Genomic DNA, 19,935 nt, shown 5'->3' with positions numbered 1-19,935 from the left:
CTGATGTCAGTTCACTGGGATGGGCTAAGAGGCTCCAGTAATGTCACCCTGGGACAAAGATGAAGCCAGTGCCCTTAGCGGTGTATGAAAGATATTAACATTTTCTACGTTCAGTCTTGTGCCTGGGGTGATTCACAAGGTGAGGAATCTGCAGATACAAGTATCCACCAGAATTGCTGTTTACATAAACTAGAGATATAACAGATTTACACTTAAGAATATCAAATTAAATAACTATTACACTGGTTTTGTAACTGGCAACGTGACAAAGAAAGATCCCTCGAGAGGTGAAGTGAAGAGCATACACTACTGCATAGATAGATACTGATCTAACACTACAGCTCAACAAGACAGTTTGTGATGGTATAAAACGTCTAAAGGAATCAGCGTGTCTAGGCAGACACCACATGGCACATGATCTGTCAATGGCTATTTATTAAAAAGTTTGTCACAGCCCTAAATTAAAAGAGACATACAAAGCACTTGAATCAATAAAAGAAAGCCAAGTAACTGCAACAGTTTTACAAGTTACATAATGAGATGGTTTTTGCCCTTTAACAGCTTTTAGCCTTTTGCTAATTCTTCCCCATCCAAAGTGAACTTAGTATATGAAATAAAGTGTGACACTGGGCAGAAATAGATGGACTGTATTAAATAAACTGTACTAAATAAACAAGGCTAAAGCTGAAGTGAGCAAGGGTTTGTGTGTTGAGAGGAGATACAATAAAGACAAACTGCATGGGCCTGCAGTTCCTACCAGTGGATAGATTCTATATTAATGAAGTAACATTTTGATCACCGGCACCTCAAAAGGAACCATCCAAAAGGTCACAAAATACTGAACACTGGTGGCTAGCAAAAACCTGCTCAGTTGCAGCAGCACCTGACATCGTCAGCAGGGACCGGGTTTTAGTCACAGTTCATGTTGGCGCTGTAGAGAAGTGCACCATGCATACGCTGGCCTCAGGGTTGGAACGGCTGTGCCCAAGATAACATACATCAGCATGTGTAAAGCAATGTTTCCTAAATTCGTAAAACCCAAATGGTACCTTTACTCAGTGCTTAAAACACTGGAAATTGTAGGCGATATTGCACCACAATACTCAATAAAACATTTACACTCAGTTCAGGTTCTACTTTTGAAGACAGTTGAAATAGGTAAAGCTGCCCAGTACCAACTAGTGGTCAATGAGTCAATGTTTCCAGAGCTGTAGACGTGTGGAGCTACGCCTTGCTCAGATGTGATCATTTTAGCTTGGGGTTCCCAACCCATTCTTTCCATATTAAAGATGCTGTACAAGCCCCAGGAGGGAAGTCATCTGTATTCCTCATGGGCTTTGGGTTTACGAGCTAGCTCTGGGTTAAACTGTGAGTTGTAGCGACGCTTTCGGTCGTCCAGCTCCTGCTCCGCCGGCACGGACAGCTTCTCCTTACGGCTGCCAGATAACAACGTCTCTGCTCTGGCGCGCTCAGATTGTTCACGCCTCAGGCGCTCCTGTCTCAGCTGCTCCACGGAAGGCTTTGCGGATCTGTTAAGAGGTGAAAAAAATACCAGAGTCAGCACAAAGAACAGATGGTTTCCATTTGCACCTGTTTTCCAATGGGATCATCTGACATTAGCTCTAAACTTCACTAGATTCCTGTCCCATTGTAAAACATTCAACTCACACACTTGCTGTTACCGTAACTTAAAAGAGCCCGCCAAAAGCAGAAGAGGGTCCACGGAATACACATCACACAACACCTTTAGCTCGGTTTCTGGCTACACAAGGCTCCTATGCTTCTCACCTGGAAGCTGCCAAAGAAGGTTTCTTTCAATGAATTGTTCTGAAGCAGCCTCTTAGGCACACAGCCTATTTTCTACTAGTCAGAACTTCTTTCAGAGGTCAAGGGGACAAGCAGGAGCTACTGAGTTCAACCGAAGTGGTTAAGGCCTTTACTACTATGTCCCAGGTTATGTCCTACTATCGGTTCTGAGCAAATTGTCAAGTATTAAGCCCTTCAACACTTGTCTCTCAACTGTTGCGAGGGTCAAGCAGTCCCGGCGCAGGGTGGGGGCGGTGGGAGTTGGGGTAATGTTTACTGGTGCAAGGTGTACATGGGCACACAAGACTCCATCTACATCCAGTAATCCCAATAAATTAATGTTCAGCCAGATACTCACTTTTATGACGAAAGCAACATCTAGATACTAACAGAAAGTGAAATACAGCACACAAACAATATACACAATCTTCGCAAGGCCAGCATTCTAGTGCTGTCTGGTGAAGTCTTGAATCCCACTTCCCCGTCTACTAGTTATTCCCAATTTACGTGAGGCAACATTCAGGACAGGCCCCGCTAGTGAGAACACGTCTTAAATATTCTACAGTGGCTTTCCAAAAGTCGAAATGTCCCAGTGTCGTGGAGCTGTTAGTCAGAGCAAGTTCCCCCAGGGCTCTGCCGCCGGTGATCAGTCTGATCCGCCATCATTGGTGTTGCAATACACAAGACGGGGGGAGCATTCAGCAGTCTGGCGCTGCAGCAGAATGCAACAGATGAAGAGGAAGAACTGTAGCCTTGTCGCTATCAGCATGGCGGCTGGGCGTCCATGGCACCCTTCTGGTGATGCTTTAAGTTTCTCTGATCCTGACGACAGGTCTTGGGCACTTACTAGGTCTCAAATACTCAAGCTGGTGTGCAGGCTATAACTCATGGCTCTTCACGATGACACTGCACACGAGTGACGGCCCTCACTCTTCTCACTTGTTAGTCGGGGGTGACAGCCCTTGCTCTTCATGGCAGCCCCCTCTGGCATAAAGGGTTGCCGACTTGGGTCGCACATGGGGAAAACAGCCTGGCGGTGAGGCAATGCTTTGACTTTAACGGCACGCACTCTGGCATACGGTGTCACCAACGTGGACAGCACACAGGCGAACAGTTCCATCGATGCGACAGTACATCAGGACTATAAATCTTACACACCCTTTTGTTTCAGGTGTCCATTTAACAGAACTATCCCCCCCCCCCCCCCCGGCACCAGTCTGCCTCACAGGATCCACTGGTCTAGGCAGACAGATGCTGGTGCTCCAGGCCCCATTGACCTTTCCAGAATCAAAGAGTCCATTTGAAGTGCACAAGACAGGCTAGCCCCTCCTTCCTCCAATGGGTCCCATCCAGCTCTCAGGAATGTGGCAATCCATAAATCTATCTGGGATGGGCCCTCCACCTCAAAATACTTTCCAGGGCCCTGCGTTTTCAATACTGAACTCACAGGCCTCCACACAATATACCACTCACAGGCACACATACATCACAACATGCAACAAGCATTTACAATGCAACGGGTCTCGCGTTTGCTCATGTTAGAGCTGATCGCGTTGTAAACTCTTAACCCGACTTTTCACCAATCGGGCAAAAGTGCATTTATGTACATAACCCGAAAAAGTGAAATCAAGTATGTAAAGCGCTCGACTTCTGCCAAGCGAGATCTCGCTCGTAAATTAGAGAAAAAAAAAAAGTCCACGAGCCTGATGGAAAACAGCGAGCCTCGCATGTTTTCTGTACTTGGTCGCTGCGCATGAGGAGGGCTAGCCACCGGAAAAGGCATGACGTGACCATGCCTTCGACTAATGAAAGCAAGCAGATTTTATTAGGGAAGCCCACGAACCAATAAAAAAAACACTGACGTGAAGTTGACAGGGCTCCGAGCCCTTTTCTAAATACAAAAGAGTCTCGCTGCGATACGCATGCGCAAGCGCATGCAACGCAGGCTCGACCCTAAAAAGGAAGATGCTAACATGATGGAGGCCAACGGTGAGTTAGGCACAAAGCAGCTGAACTTTATATGCGTAGGATGTAGACCCCACTTTAATAATTATAAGAATTTACCAAATATTTGCCCTATTGTTTCCTTATTTATCTAAGACTCTTAGGGGGATCATTCTTTCCTAGTAGTCTTCCTGCATTTAGGCTAATGATCCTCCTTCTCCTGGTCTGGTTTCTGCTCCACACCATTGAGACTGATTTGCTCTCTGTTCCCACATCTCTTCTACATGCTCGGCTCAACAAACTCCGTAGTGTTCTTGTTCTCTTAATTTTTTCTGCTGCTAATGATACTATGAAAAAGTCTATTTGAGAAGTCCCTCTCTACCGTGTGTACTTTTGGAACTTAGCTTACCCGAATTCATTTTTATCTGATAGTTCTTATACGATCACTTGGAAACATTTAGCCTGCTTCTTAGCCTGTTCATCTCTGCGTTCCTGGGGTATCTGTCTTGGGTCCTTTACTACTGCCTCTAAATTTCACTCATCCAACCTCTATTATCTGGACTTTGGTTTTGATTCTCGGTTCTGTGCAGATAACTCACACTTTTTATCTTCTTTCCCTTTCTAAACTGTAGAAGGCATTTCTGCCTACCTTTCTGCGGTTCCATTTAATTAAATCGGCCCCTTCCTCCACAACAAAAAGGAAGTCTTTTTTCCTTACATCTTCCTCTTCTCCTTCCCCAATATTTTCTCTGCATGTTTTGCTTTGCTTTATCTGCATGCAATCTGGGTCCCGTGTTTAACCCCTCTCAAACTTTTCTTCCCAGATTTCTTCGGCTGCCTGGTTATTATGGCTTTAGTTATACAACAGACGCAGCATTAAGCTGTTTCGTTCTTACTCTAGTATGCCGCGCCTACAATCTTTATTCCTTTCTTGTCTTAGCTACTTTTGTTGTTGATATGTCTCCAGACATATTTAGCTGTTGCTCTTCATCTTATTCAACTTCACGTGTGACTCTCTTTGCACAGATTTCATTAACCTTTCATACTTGTGCTGGTGGCTGCTTGCAGCTCTTTTTAGATTTTATTTCCTCTCTACTGTATTTAAATACATTCATTTCCTGTACTCTCCTTATTTATGTACCATAGCTCCCTTTACTGCTTCCTATAGGTTTATTTTAGCTTTCCCCAGCCATCTTGTGGTCTTTCCCATTTTCATTCCCTCTACTTTCCTCTAAATTGCGGAACAATCTTCCTTTTTCAGTTTGATCAGCTCTACCATTACTTCCATTTAAGGAGGTGAAAGATCATCTTCTCTCATATCCTATTCAATTGTGAACTTTGACTATAAGTTGTTCTCGACTTACTTTTAATTCTATACTGTCTAGAGTAGACACTTACGTTAAAAGAATTCTTAAAAATTCATACATAAATAGGGCATCCCTACCAGTACAAAACGGAAGCAGAGCACCTCTGCTCACATAGTATGCAGTAGAATAATTCAAAACTGAAAGCCTGAACAAATGCATGGTTATCTGGTCAGAGGAGATCTCATTCAGGACAGGCCTTTACCTGGGTACCACCAACATTCCCTTCTGGGCTCAACAGTAGGTGTCACCCCCTTGTGATTCTCCTGTCGAGAACTGTTGCTCAAGTTCTACCATTAGCCTGACCAATAATGAAGAAGCCTAAACGTGAAGTCTCTAAGGCAAACCAGCTGCACCCCTCAAACCCTCTGCGGTCCTCACTGCAGTTCAACATACATGCCATTTTAATCTCTCTAGATCTGATGGACCATCACAGTCACTAGTACTGCATGCATGTGACATAGTCAAGGTTCCGATCACGGCATGTTTGAAACTAGCTGAGACCAAAAAAGACACACAATTATATTTCAAGTCTGTTCAGCAGTGGGGCTACTAACAACTGAAAAAAATGAAAAAATTCTGGATTAATTTACCAAAAGTGTCGGTGTTCCCCAAAGTGCCCTGAGTGGAGATCATTATAGCAGCTATAGAGAAGTCGAATCACTGTACACTTTTGTGTTATTGCTGTTCGGATTGTGACGGAAGAGTTGACTCAGAAGTGGCTCAAACTTCTCTTGGAAATGTTCTTGGTTAATTATCATCCAGTTTCTCCCTTTTGCTCTGGGTTGAGGTACTGCTATGAAATCTACCCAAAGGTGATTAATCTGGAAAGAATACCTTGCCGTAATGCAGTGGTTCCCAAACTGTGCGCCGCGGCACCCTGGTGCGCCGTTAAAAGTGGCCAGGGGAGCCACGCACATTTTGGAAACATGATATGAACATTTTATAAAGATTTATGCGTGCAGTTTATAAATGACCTGTTTATGACGAGTTAAAAGTATTTTGCGGCGGAGTAACTCTTTAGCATTTTATGTGGGGGAGTTACATAAGCCCCACCTGTCAAAGTCTTGCCCTCTGCAGCATGGTTTCACCAAACGTGATTAGTTCTTAAATAAAAGCCTTCCTCAGCCGGTCAGAAATTCAGAAGAGAGCACTGGAATGTTATTGCTCCAGTGGGATCCTCTTGAAGTGCGCATCGGGACGTGTTCCTTGTTGAATTTACAATAATCAGGTAATTATAGTTATTATTATTAGGATTTCTAATCTAGGGTGAGAGAGAGGGCACAGCAGGACTGGAGATCACAGGAATGTGCAGGAAATTCTCCTAAGCAGCGTCGATATAGTAATTATTTTATTATTAATAACTAATGTTCTGTTTTTAAAACAGATGGATATTTCCCAGGGGCGAGCACGAGGCCCCTGTGTAGTTTCCGGACAGGAGAAAACTGCTAACAGCTTGATTCAGCACACACACAGAAGTTGAGTTTGTTTATTTAGGTTAGAAGACATTATTAGAATTATTAGTTCCTTGTTGATGACAAGTCCAAGGGAAAATTGCAGCATTTCTGCTTTGTGAAAGATTAACCTTCCACCCTTTTCTTATTATTAAGCACACCTTTCCTTTTTCCCTATTTGTGTTTACTAAATGCTAGTAAATTGTTAAAAATAAATTATAGGACCACAGTCCTCCCTCACTTGCATGCCCAAATCAGTTTACTTACTGAGTCTTACTGCCAGGGGAAGGCAATTGTCGTTGGGATGCCAGAAAAACAGCTATGGGAGGTACAGACCAAGTGGAACTTGGAAAGCACAGTTATCAAAAGCTGAAGCCTTTGAAATAATTTAAGGCAGCGGTGCCTCCTAAATTCTCAAGAAACTGCAGAGTGGGAGTGTGAACGGCAGTGCTTAATTTGTAAATAAAAACGTGCCGGTGCTTAAAGTCCTCCTTTTAAACATGTGGCCGCTGCAATTAAATGTGCGAAAATGGAATACTGAGGCAGTGTAATACTGAAGCCATCTCAGGCCTCTTCAATGATTTTAAAGCCACTCCCTGCCCCTTCAGCTCACTCTTGCAGCTTTCTGTTTTCTCCCATTGTGACACTATTTCGTTTTTCTCTTCCTTGCTTAGCACCGGAAACAACAAGCACAAATTAAGCACTGGTGAATGATCAAGTACTGTTAAGTAGTTTTAGAGGAGAAAGTGTCCAGATTGAAGGCAAAATGTGTGCACCAAAGGTGAGGTGTGAGATGTGTGTGTGGTCAAGGCAATGTAATGACGTTGTAAACAGAGAAGAAAATACGTGCATGGAGGACAGCAAGTGTGACACAGGGGGGAGATGTGGCTACATTTTTTAGATGTTTAAGAATGAGAGGTTGAATTGGAGGAGATGTGGTCAAGCAAGGAGGAGGAAACTTACAAAACATCCATGTTATGCTCGTTGATATAATTAAAGTACTCCCGAGGCTGGGCTTACATCGCCCACCCGAAAAAAAAAAAGTAACATAATGGGGAGCCGCGGGCAATGGCAAATATAGGTGAAGGGAGCCGCGGGTGGAAAAAGTTTGGGAACCACTGCCGTAATGTATGAGTATCCTCCTCAGATTTTTTTCACCAACCCTAACTTCACTGAAGGTTTTAACTGAATGAGCAAATAAAAAGGTAACTGAGCAAAATGGCCTCCTGGTAATGACGACGTGCTGTTCTTTTTTTCCAAAGTATTTCTTTAATAGAGTTTTCCATTTTACAACCCAAAAGGCTGAAATATAAAGTTCAGAGGGACTGGCGTTTCTTTAATGTGGTTGTTACAGAGAATTAACGTTTTCAGAAATGCTAACTTGTTTATACATTTAAAATTAAAGGTGGTTTCAGTAGAGGCCCATTGGTTCTTATGATGTGCCATATACTCACTGGCCACATCGGGACAATGGGCAGCGGTGCACTTTCTACTTTATTATTTGGAATCTGAGATATGGAATGAAACAGAAGGTTGGGGAGAAATAGTAAGGGGGGGATTTCCTTTTGGTTGGGCAATGGATAGCAGAAAGCTGTGTGCTCGTTTCTTATTGATGGCTCCAAGAATGTATGTGAGGGCTGATCTCAGTAATGCTGCCTTTCAACAGTGTTTAGTAGAATACATAGATAAAACGTTTTGTCTCCCATCAAAAATCTGGTCAGAGTGGACGGTCACAGAGTAGAATGTTAGAGTAGAGTGTCAAATAGTGGAGAGGAGTCTTGTACAGTAAAGTGGAGTGAAGAAGAGTAGATGGATAGATAGAGTGGGGAGGTGCAGAGGGTCGTACAGCAGAGTAGAGTGTCAGAGTAGCATAGAATGGAATGAAGTGGCACAGAGTGCCGTAGAGTGGAATGCCGTAGAGTCATGTTGAGTCATAAAGTGGAGTAAAGTGGCATAGAGTGGAGGGGTGTGTTAGAGAAGAGTGGAGGATCATAGAGTAGGGTGGCACAGAGTGGAGTTAAATGTTATAGAGTGGAGTATCATAGAGTGGCGAAGGGGAGCTAAGTGGCGGAGTGTCAGAGTGGAGTGGGATGTTGTATAGTAGAGTGGGACAGAGGAGTGTTGAAGAGTGGCATAGAATGGTGCAGGGTAGACTGTCAGAGTGGAGGGTCACTGAGTGGGATACAAATCAAATCAAATCAAATCATTAACATTTATAAAGCGTGCTACTCACCCGTGCGGGTCTCAAGGCGCTAGGGGGAAGGGGGATACTGCTGCTCGAAGAGCCAGGTCTTGAGGAGTCTCCGGAATGCGGAGTGGTCCGGAGGCTGGTGGGGAGGGTGTTCCAGGTCTTGGCTGCCAGGTAGGAGAACGACCTCCCACCCGCTGTGGAGCGGCGGATGCGAGGAACGGCAGCGAGCGCGAGGCCGGTGGAACGGAGGAGACGGGTGGGGGCGTAGAAGCTGAGGCGTCGGTTGAGGTATTCAGGTCCCTTGTCGTGGAGGGCTTTGAGAGCGTGGGTGAGAAGTCGGAAGGTGATCTTTTGCTGACTGGGAGCCAATGCAGGTGTCTCAGGTGTGCGGAGATGTGGCTGTTGCGGGGTACGTCGAGGATGAGGCGGGCGGAGGCGTTTTGGATACATTGCAGACGTTTTTGGAGTTTTGCGGTGGTCCCAGCATAAAGGGTGTTGCCGTAGTCCAGGCGGCTAGTGACTAGGGCGTGGGTCACGTTTTTTCTGGTGTCGGTGGGGATCCAGCGGAAGATCTTGTGGAGCATGCGGAGGGTGAGGAAGCAGGAGGAGGACACGGCGTTGACTTGTTTGGTCATGGTGAGAAGAGGGTCCAGGATGAAGCCGAGGTTGCGGGCGTGGTCTGAGGGGGTCGGTGCGGTGCCAAGGGCCGTGGGCCACCAGGAGTCGTCCCATGCGGTTGGGGTGTTGCCGAGGATGAGGACTTCCGTTTTGTCTGAGTTCAGTTTTAGACGGCTGAGCCTCATCCAATCTGCGACGTCCTTCATGCCGTCTTGTAGGTTGGTCTTAGCGCTGGCGGGGTCCTTGGTGAGGGAAAGTATAAGTTGAGTGTCGTCGGCGTAGGAGGTGATGATGATGCTGTGCTTGCGTACGATGTCGGCGAGGGGGCTCATGTAGACATTGAAGAGTGTCGGGCTGAGCGAGGAGCCTTGAGGGACGCCGCAGATGATCTCGGTGGGGTCGGAGTGAAAAGGTGGGAGGTAGACTCTTTGAGAGCGGTAGGAGAGGAAGGAGGTGATCCAGTCCAGGGCCTGGCCTTGGATCCCGGTGGAGCGGAGGCGGGTTATTAGGGTGCTGTGACAGACGGTGTCGAAGGCAGCCGAGAGGTCGAGGAGGATGAGGGCGACTGTTTCACCGTTGTCCATCAGGGTTCTGATGTCGTCTGTGACTGAGATGAGGGCGGTTTCAGTGCTGTGGTTGGTTCGGAATCCGGATTGTGAAGGGTCGAGAAGGTTGTTGTCTTCCAGGAAGTTGGTAAGCGGTTTGTTGACGGTCTTCTCTATTACCTTGGCAGGGAAGGGGAGGAGCGAGATGGGGCGGAAGTTCTTCAGGTCGTTTGGGTCAGCCGTGGATTTCTTTAGTAGGGCGTTGACTTCGGCGTGTTTCCAGCTTTCGGGGAAGGTAGCAGATGAAAATGAGGAGTTGATGATGGGTCTGGAGGAGCGGGGCGATGATGTCGTCGGCTTTATTGAAGATGAAGTGAGGGCAGGAGTCCGAGGGGGCGCCGGAGTGGATCGAGTTCATGGTGGTTTTGGTCTCTTCAGTGTTGATTTGGGTCCAGGCGTTGAGGGTGATGGCAGGGGGTGTGGGTTCGCTGTTGCTTGGCTGGGTCTGGTGTCCGAAGCTGTCGTGGAGGTCGGTGATCTTGCGATGGAAGAAGGTGGCGAGGGAGTTGCACAGGTTTTGTGAGGGCGTGATGGCGTTGGGGTTGGAGAACTCTTTAACGATGCTGAAGAGTTCTCTGCTGTTGTGGCTGTTTTTGTCTAGTCTGTCGGTGAAGAAATTCCTTTTGGCTGCGCAGATCAGGTGGTGGTGTTCGCGGGACGCGTTCTTGAGGGCGGTCATGTTGTCAGCGGTGTGGTCCTTGCGCCAGGCTTTCTCGAGGGCGCGGCAGGTTTTCTTCGATTCCTTAAGGGTGTCAGAGAACCAGAGAGGTTTTTTGGTGTTGGCCTGTCGATGCGTGCGTCTGAGGGGAGCAAGGTTGTCTGCGCAGTTGGTGATCCAGTTCGTGAGGCTGAGGGCTGCGTCGTTGGGGTCGGTGGTGAGGGTAGGTTGGTTGACGGTGAGCGCGGAGAAGAGCTTTTCTTCCCGGATTTTGTTCCACTGTTGACGAGGCATGGGTTGAGTGCGGCAGTGGCGGGTCTTGCGTCGGAATGTGAAGTGGACACAGCTGTGGTCGGTCCAGTGTAGAGCGGAGGCGTGGCTGAAGGAGACGTGTTTGCTGGTGGAGAAGATGGGGTCAAGCGTGTGTCCGGTGATGTGGGTGGGGGTGTTCACCAGTTGCTTGAGGCCGAGGTTGGCGAGGTTGTCGAGCAGGGCGGTGGTGTTGGGGTCGTTGTTGTGTTCCATATGGAAGTTGAGGTCGCCTAGGAGGATGTAGTCCGGCGAGGGCGTGCGGGGAGACGAAGTCGGTGATGGAGTCGCTGAAAGGGCCGCGTGGTCCGGGGGGACGGTAGATGAGGGATCCTCTGAGGGTAGTCCTGGGGTCGGTGCGAATCTGGAAATGCAGGTGTTCTGCGGCGAGGGGGGTGTCTTCGGTGGAGGTGGTGACGCTGATGGAGTCTTTGAAGACAATGGCGATTCCTCCTCCTACTTGGTTGGTGCGGTCTTTCCTGGAAATCTTGTAGCCTTCGGGGATGGCTATGGTGATGTCTGGGGCCGAAGAGGCGTTCATCCAGGTCTCCGTGATGAAGGCGACGTCCGGTGCTGTGGAGTCCAGGAGGTCCCAGAGTTCAACAGCGTGCTTGTGGATGGATCGAGCGTTGACCAGGATGCATTTGAGGTGGTTGATGGCGCGTGGGCTGGTGGTCATGGTAGTTGCGTGGTGGAAGATACGTTTGCAGGAGTGGCAGGCGAAAGGTCCATGGGTACGTTTTGGGTTAGCTTGGAAGCAGGTGTTGGAGCGTCCTGGGTTGAGGGCGTAGAGGGTGGTGGGGTCGTAGCAGAGCAGAGGGGTTTGGGAGTGCTGAGGACCAGGGGTCGTGGCACTGGGCGCGGGCCAGGTGCGGACAGGCGCAGACGGGCTTGCCTCTGTCGCGCCAGCGGCGCGGATGCGCAGCGGCCGCCATAAGAGGGAGGAGGGGTAGGGGTCAGCTGGGGGCGAATGGGAGCAGGGGCGTGCAGGAGGTGGCGGCGGGAAAGCGGAGGGAGGGGGGGGGGACAGGTAGAGGGGAGAAGAGCTGGGGGAGGGGGTGTTAAGGGTGGTGGGGGGTGAGTTTTAGGAAGTTTAGGAGTTTAGGGAGAGAGATAGGAGTAAGGTTGGGAAGATAGTGGAGGGGGGGTTGTAGAGGTGGGTGAGGGTGAGAGGTAGAGTGAAAGGATAGGAAGATAGGGGTGGTAACAGAGGGGGTGGCGAGTGGGGGGGAAGATAGAGAGATAGGTAGATAGGAGGAGGTGGTGAGTGAAGGAGACGGAGAGAGAGATAGAGAGATAGGAAGATAGAGATCGGGGTAGATAGGGGTGATAGAGAGTGGGAGAGACGAGTCAGGAGCGGGAAGAACCAGGGAGTAGGTAGCAGTTAGCTCTGTTGGGAAACAGAGCTAACAGAGGAAGAGGAGCGGGGAGCAGGAGGGAAAGGAGAAAACAGGAGGAACAGAAGACAGAAGACCACAGAAGAAGAGGAGCCGAATACACAGAAGACAGAAGACCACAGAAGAAGCTACAGAAGAAGAGGAGCGCAGAGGACAGAAAAGTACAGATGAAGGTGAAGAAGAGGAGCGCAGAAGAATACAGATGAAGGTGAAGAAGAAGAGGGGCGGCGAGCAGCAGAGGAAAGAGCCAAGAAGAGGGTCAGAGAAGAGGAGGCACACGCGGGTCGCGGTGCAGAGGAGAGGGAGAGAAGCACACAGATGAAGAGAGAAGACGGGGAGCAGGAGGGAAAGAAGAGTACAGAAGAAGACTACAGAAGGAGAGCGCAGAGGAAGAACAGAGAAGAAGAAAAGAAGCAGGAGAGAGGGTGAGTAGCGCGGGGCAGGGCGAGGGGCTGGGAAGTGGGGGGGTACTTACTGCGAGGTAGCTGATCTTGCTGGGAGGTCTCAGGAACCTGGGCTGGAGGAGCTGAAGGAGCTGCAGCGGCAGGGGGAGCGACCTACCCTTGGGTCAAGGGTCGCTACCACTGTCGCGCAGCGGCCGCCATAAGAGGAAGGAGGGGGGGGTCGGGGTCAGCTGGGGGCGAATGGGAGCAGGGGGCGTGCAGGAGGTGGCGGCGGGAAAGCGGAGGGAGGGGGGGACAGGTAGAGGGGAGAAGAGCTGGGGGAGGGGGTGTTAAGGGTGGTGGGGGGTGAGTTTTAGGAAGTTTAGGAGTTTAGGGAGAGAGATAGGAGTAAGGTTGGGAAGATAGGGGAGGGGGGGTTGTAGAGGTGGGTGAGAGGTAGAGTGAAAGGATAGGAAGATAAGGGTGGTAACAGAGGGGGTGGCGAGTGGGGGGGAAAGATAGAGAGATAGGTAGATAGGAGGAGGTGGTGAGTGAGGGAGACGGAGAGAGAGATACAGAGATAGGAAGATAGAGATGGGGGTAGATAGGGGTAATAGAGAGGGGGAGAGACGAGTCAGGAGCGGGAAGAACCAGGGAGTAGGTAGCAGTTAGCTCTGTTGGGAAACAGAGCTAACAGAGGAAGAGGAGCGGGGAGCAGGAGGGAAAGGAGAGAACAGGAGGAACAGAAGAACAGAAGAACAGAAGACCACAGAAGAAGAGGAGCCGAATACACAGAAGACAGAAGACCACAGAAGAAGCTACAGAAGAAGAGGAGCGCAGAGGACAGAAAAGTACAGATGAAGGTGAAGAAGAGGAGCGCAGAAGACAGAAGAATACAGATGAAGGTGAAGAAGAGGAGCACAGAAGACAGAAGAATACAGATGAAGGTGAAGAAGAAGAGGGGCGGCGAGCAGCAGAGGAAGGAGCCAAGAAGAGGGACAGAGAAGAGGAGGCACACGCGGGTTGCGGTGCAGAGGAGAGGGAGAGAAGCACACAGATGAAGAGAGAAGACGGGGAGCAGGAGGGAAAGAAGAGTACAGAAGAAGACTACAGAAGGAGAGCGCAGAGGAAGAACAGAGAAGAAAAGAAGCAGGAGAGAGGGTGAGTAGCGCGGGGCAGGGTGAGGGGCTGGGAGGTGGGGGGGGGGGGGGTACTTACTGCGAGGTAGCTGGGCTTGCTGGGAGGTCTCAGGAACCTGGGCTGGAGGAGCTGCAGCAGCAGGGGGAGCGACCTACCCTTGGGTCAGAGGAGTAAAGTGACGTAGAGGAGGTTTCACAGGGGAGTGGAGTTGTGGCATAGAGTGGCCGTGAGTTAAGTGGTGTGGAGTAGAGTGGCGTGGGGGGAGAGAAGAGTCACAGAGTGATCTGGCGAAGAGTGGAATAAAGAGGCATATAGTGGAGTGGAGTAGAGAGAAGTGGCAGAGAAACAAGTGGTGTTAGACAGAAAAGTCCTCTGCAGGTGAAGACGTGTCCCACTTCCCTGAGTGCCCAACTGTATTGTCTGGATCACTAAAGCTGATTTTCAGTATCACAGGCAAACACGGATTATGCTTGGGTGCAATGATATAGACCTGTCTCACGGACTGAGGTCCTACTGGACTTGGAAGTGCGCTCAAAGCGCTTCCCTCATAGTGGTGGATGGATACTACCTTACAGCACAAGTGTGGTGGTGGCAGCATTCCCATGTAGTGATCAGTAGTAGTGAACAGGTCCTTTTTACCCTGTGTCATGAGAGTGAGGCCTATTAGAGTGGGGCCTACAGGCTCACTCACCTTTTTTAAAGTTCTGATGTGTGTTTAACTCACTCTTGGCCTACATCAGGTTGATGTATAAGTGAATGCATGACGAAAACGTTCTGAACGCATGTGAGCACGCCACAGAGGGTGCAGTGTTGAACAGTGTGTGCATGGTAAATGTGTGTGCGCTAGCACTGTGTATTTAAAGTGACATACTCTGGTGCAGTACATAGACTATAGTACTGAAAAGTGTGGAAAGACTAAGGCCCTCTTTATGTCATTGGCGGTAAAAACCCACCTACTGCCGCGGCAGCAGCCTCCAAAAGACAGTTGCCGCAGCTAAACTCCGTCCACCATAACATGACCCCAGCCCGATTTCTGCCACAAGAAAGGCGTAAATACGGCTCTGGTTATGCTGGCGGACGGTGTTAAGGTGGCGCTGCTACCACTAGCAGCGCCACACCAGTAGACCGCCACCAGCTGTATTATGAGAAATAATACGGCCTGGTGGTGTTCTGCTAGTGGGCGCTGCTGGTGGTAGCAGCGACCCGTCCTGTCCCCTGTGGAAGGCCCCCTGGATTCAGGTAAGTCCGGTTTCCGACAGGGGAGGGGGGTGTTGTGTGTGGATGAATGTGTGAGTGAGTGCGTGAATGAGAATGTATGTGTAGTGTTTGCGTGCATGTATGCATGTGTGAGAATGCGTGTAAGTATGGATATGTGAATGCGTAGCTACGTGTCAGTGTGAATGTGCTGCAGATGTGTGCATGAAAGAATGGATGCATGCGTGTATGCCTGTGTGTGTAGGGGGGCTGTGGGATTGGGGGGAGGGGGGTGCGTGGATGGAGGGGAATGCCTCCTATCAGTGACCGGGAAGGAATTCCCGGTCACTGATCGGGCCTACCGCCATGGTTTTCGTGGAGTTACGAACCATGGCGGTAGGCAGGGTCAAAATGCCTGAGGCAGTACAATAGCTGCTGCCGGGCTGGAGATTCTTATCCCCAGCCCGGCAGCTTCTACCGCCATGGCGGTCGGAGTGGTACATTGGCGTGTTGGCTTCGGCCAACCCAGCAATGTCATAATGTGGCGGTATGTACCACCAGCCTGTTGGTGGTACTACGGCCACATTACAACCGACCGCCGGGGTCATAATGACCCCCTAAGTGTGTGTGTGCTGCATGTGAGAATATTGGTGGTAGCATAGTACATGGGCACAACAGAACAAGACAGTGGAGTATGCTGTGAATGTACATTGAGGGCCTGATTTAGATCTTGGCAGACTCGAACTGTGACAGTTATTCTTTCTACCATATTACAATTTCCATAAGACATAGTGGAATCGTAATAAGGCGGACAGGATATCTGTCATGTGTGTGACAGACTAACCCCATCTGCCAAGATCTAAATCAGGCATGGAGTCCAAAACTGCCTGCAATGGTACATTACATGGAGGACCTTGGGTTCCATTTTGGGAAGCTTAGGCTTGCTTGTTGAAAACATGAGCAGAGGAATCCCCCCAGAGTTGTATATTGCTGCGCGCCTGTAAGATGGGTGGGACAAGCACTGGGTGGAGGGCTCTTTGATTCAGTGACAGATCAAGGATGGGGCCTGGACACATCTCAGAAAAAAAGAGGTAGAGCTGATAAGAGAATCATAAAGGGTAGGTCTGATCGCCCAGGATTAACATTTGATGCACATATCACTGTGGCGGACATCCAGTTGTGAATTCCGGTCACGCCCATGAATCTTGTTGTGGGTTAATCAGCTTCAGAATCCTGCCTACTGTGACAGACATACTTTCAGGAGGAAGATGAAGGGGAAAATGTCCATTACAAAGAAGCAGAGCCCCTATATAAAACCTCAAAGGTCCAGACCCTAAATCACATTTGGTGTCTGGAGAATACTGTAAGTAGTGGAGTTGGAGACCCCCAACTTGTCATCTGCCGAGCAGCCAGCAGTGCTGCTTGAGGAGGGAAAGGTGTGCAAGACTTCTGACTGTGATCAGGACTAAGGGTGTAGCCTGCTGGTCTCCCTGCTGGGTGAGGGGACCACCTGCCCTGGAGTCTAGGGGCACCAGTACCTGCCTGCTCGCCAACAACGATGTGCATGTGAGGGAGAGGAGCATGTTGGAGGGAACAAGAGTCAGAGGGGGAATCCAGATGTGTGTGGCACTGAACTAGTGTGAGGAGCAGTGCCGCACCAATCGGGCCGTCACCAGTGTGCAGCATTGTGAGTTTGGTGACCCCATATGCCAGGAGGGTTCGATGTGCACCAAAGACAAGTGCTGCATCGATCAGGCCATCGCCTGTGTGGAGTGCTGTGGAGGTTGGCAAACCTGTATGCCAGGAGGGGCCACCATGTGCCAAGGAACAGTGCCACATCGATCGGGCTGTAGCCGGTGTGTGGGAAAGTTGCCTCGACCTGATATACCAAGATGGCTGCAGGAGAGGCGCCCGAAGGCCAGCATCACCCAACAAGTGAGGTTCTTCAGAGTGACCCCGCATGCCAGGAGAGGCCACTCGGAGTACTGAGGCCTGATGTCCAGGGCCTTGCTCTGAGACCCAAAAGTGCTGCTACAACTATGACATGGGTAGTTTTGTGACCGAGGAGGCCCGAAGGCAGAGGAGACTCAGTCAGAGGCCCACCGGTGCATGGAGACCGCACCCATCCCTGAGTAAAGGGAGAAACAACTTATCGCGTGTCGCTGGAGCCAGAGCAACTCCAATCATCATGGTACTGGTAAGTGCAGCTCAGGAGAGAGCCTGCGCCTGCCAGGAGCTGTGTGTTTGTGTGAACGTGTGCAGCCCGACTTTGCCGATCTAGGCCAGTAACGCAGTGCACCGTTGCCAGGTTTCATACCCCTGTAGGAAAATACCCTCTTTTTGGCATGGTTACCCCCACTTTTTTTGCCTGCGGTCAGTGTGTTTTGACTGGGATGCTGCTAACCAGGACCTCTGTGATTGTGCTCTCTCCCTCTAAAATGTAGTTGCTTAGGACTTTGCACACCCCACAATTGGCATACTGGTGCCCACATATAAGTCCCCAGTAAATGGTAATTAGGTACCCAGGGCATTGGGGCACCAGGGGTTCCCCATGGGCTGCAGCATGCACTGTGTCACCCATGGGAGGCCATGCAAAATATGTCTTCAGGCCTGCCATTGCAGCCTGCATGAGAAGGTGCAAGCACCCTTTCACTACAGGTCACTGTAAGTCACCCCTACGGTAGGCCCTCGTAGCCCAGAGGGCAGGGTGCAGGTAACCATATGTGAGGGCACCCATGCATAAGCAGAGGTGCCCCTACAAACTCCAGCTCCATTACACTGGACTTTGTAACGTGCAGGAAAGCCATTATACCCGTATACTTGACACAGGTTACTCACTATCTGCGTCCAGCTATATATTAGTAACTCCGAACCTGGGCATTGTGGTAGCAAGCATGTCAGAATTATACCCCAATGCTGTTGCCAGTATTGGTTGTATGATTCCATGCACTTGCTCCTGCCAGTTTTCTGAACAGCCCGTGCTGCTGCCACCCCTCAGACAGGTTTCAGCCCTCCTGCTGCTTGACCAGCTCAGGCAGAGGAAGGCAGAACAGAGGATTTCCTGTGGGAAAGGGAGGTAACACCCTCTCCCTTGGAAATAGGAGTTACATGTCTTGGGAGGGGTAGCCTCACCTAGCAACCGATTGCCCTCCTTGCATAAACTGGTTTGCACCAGCCCAGGGACCTCTGGTCCCTGCTCTGGCATGAAACCGGACAAAGGAAAAGAGTGCCCACTCCCCTGTCCATCACCACCCTATGGGTGGTGCCCAGAGCTCCTCCAGGTGGCCATTTGATTCTGCCATCTTGAATCCAAGGTGGACAGAGGCCCCTGGGAGCATCTGAGTGGCCACGTCAGGCAGGTGAGATCACAGCCCACTCCTGATAAGTGGTCACCCTGCTAGGAGACCAACCCCCCTTCCTGGGCTATATGGGTTTTCCCTTTTGGGTGGGTCCTCAAATTCGATGTGCAAGATTCCAGCAGGACTCCTCAGCATCATTTACTTCATCTTCTGGCCACTGGGACTGCAACTGGACCCTCCTGGACCTGACAATCTGCAACTCCAGGGAGGACTCCGCTCTGCAACATTGTTTCTCTGGCTCCTTCCAGCAAGTGCAACATTTCCCCGGCTGTGCATCCTCTGATGGCAACAAGTCTTCAACCTGTACAAGAAGTAAGAAGGAATCTCCCTTGGAGCGAAGGAGTCACTCCCCTGCATCCGCAGTGGCCAACTGCAAAAACCACCGGCTGCGTGAATCTCCTCTCCTCCGGAGCTGTGTGGATCCTGCTTCACAGGTGGTAGTCTGAAGTGGTTCTCTTGATCCTCTCTGCCAGCTGGCCAACTTGGGAAACGATAAGCCCTTGCCTCTCCTTGCAGGACAGTACCTCTTTGCACTGCAACTCTTGCAGCTTCCAAGGCTTGTTTGTTCATCCTCCAAGATATCTTCAGGCTCTGTGTAGCCCCGGCCCCCAGCACTCCTTCCTTCAAAGTACAGTCTCCTGTCTGCTGCTCCAGCGACGTGGAACTCCTCTTCAGGTGTTCTGAGTGGGCCTCACTGCAACTCCTGTGCCTGTTGCCAGTAGGTTGCCTGTGGGGGCTGCCTCCTCTTCTTGTGGCTCTCCCAGCTGCTGAGAGTCACCTCAGACTCCCCTCCTTGGGTTGAGTCTCCTGGACATTGCTGGTCCTCTTCAGCCTTGCAAACCTTCTTCCCCAACTCTTGCATTCGCCAAGGCTTGTTGGTGGTTTTCCAGCACCACTGTCTGACTGCTGACGTGGGACATCACTTGCATCACTTCTGGGACTCCTCTTTGACTCCTGTGCTGCACTGCGGACCTTCTTCATTTACTGTCGACCAGGTCCTGCATCCACAGAAGGGTGACTAGTTGCTCCTGCCACAACTGGACACTCCAACTCGCACTGGACTTGGTTCCGTTCCTTTGCAGGCCCTCTTCTGTCAGGATCCACCTTTGGGTTCCTCCAGTTCTTGGTTGGGTCTTGCACAATCCTTTTCCAAAGTCCTCCTGTTGGGTTTGGGGAAAAACAAGTACTTACCTCTCCCTTCATGGTCACTGGGGTACACTCTGGTACATAACTTTTGGGGTTCCTAGTTCCTCTAGCTCTCTTCACCTGATTCCATATCCATGGGAGGGGGGACTGCTTTTCACATTCCACTTTTTTAGTATATGGTTTGGCCCTCCCCTAGGGCCATCACTATTTGCTATTGCTTTTACCAATGCCTATTGCTTTTCTATGCTATTTACTGATTGCTAATGTGTATATAATAGTGCAGTGGTTCCCAACCTGTGGTCCGCGGACCCCCAGGGGTCTGTGACACATTCCCAGGGGGTCCGCAGGCCTGGGCGGCAGAATGGCA

General features: G+C 50.0%; 1 protein-coding gene across 1 annotated transcript in view; it reads right to left on the bottom strand.

Annotated features, from left to right (window-relative positions):
- Positions 1–417: 417 nt before the first annotated feature.
- LENG1 (leukocyte receptor cluster member 1) overlaps positions 418–19,935 on the bottom strand; it is a 43,082-nt gene continuing 23,564 nt past the window's right edge. Inside the window, exon 4 of the mRNA XM_069200721.1 lies at positions 418–1,529. Coding sequence (XP_069056822.1) covers positions 1,316–1,529 — 214 coding nt within the window. The 3' untranslated portion in view covers positions 418–1,315. The remainder of the gene's footprint in view (positions 1,530–19,935) is intronic.

The sequence above is a fragment of the Pleurodeles waltl genome, chromosome 7, assembly GCF_031143425.1.
Source record: "Pleurodeles waltl isolate 20211129_DDA chromosome 7, aPleWal1.hap1.20221129, whole genome shotgun sequence".
Taxonomy (NCBI): domain Eukaryota; kingdom Metazoa; phylum Chordata; class Amphibia; order Caudata; family Salamandridae; genus Pleurodeles; species Pleurodeles waltl.
The sequence above is the reverse complement of the archived record's forward strand: the minus strand, read 5'-3'. Positions and strand labels throughout refer to the sequence as shown.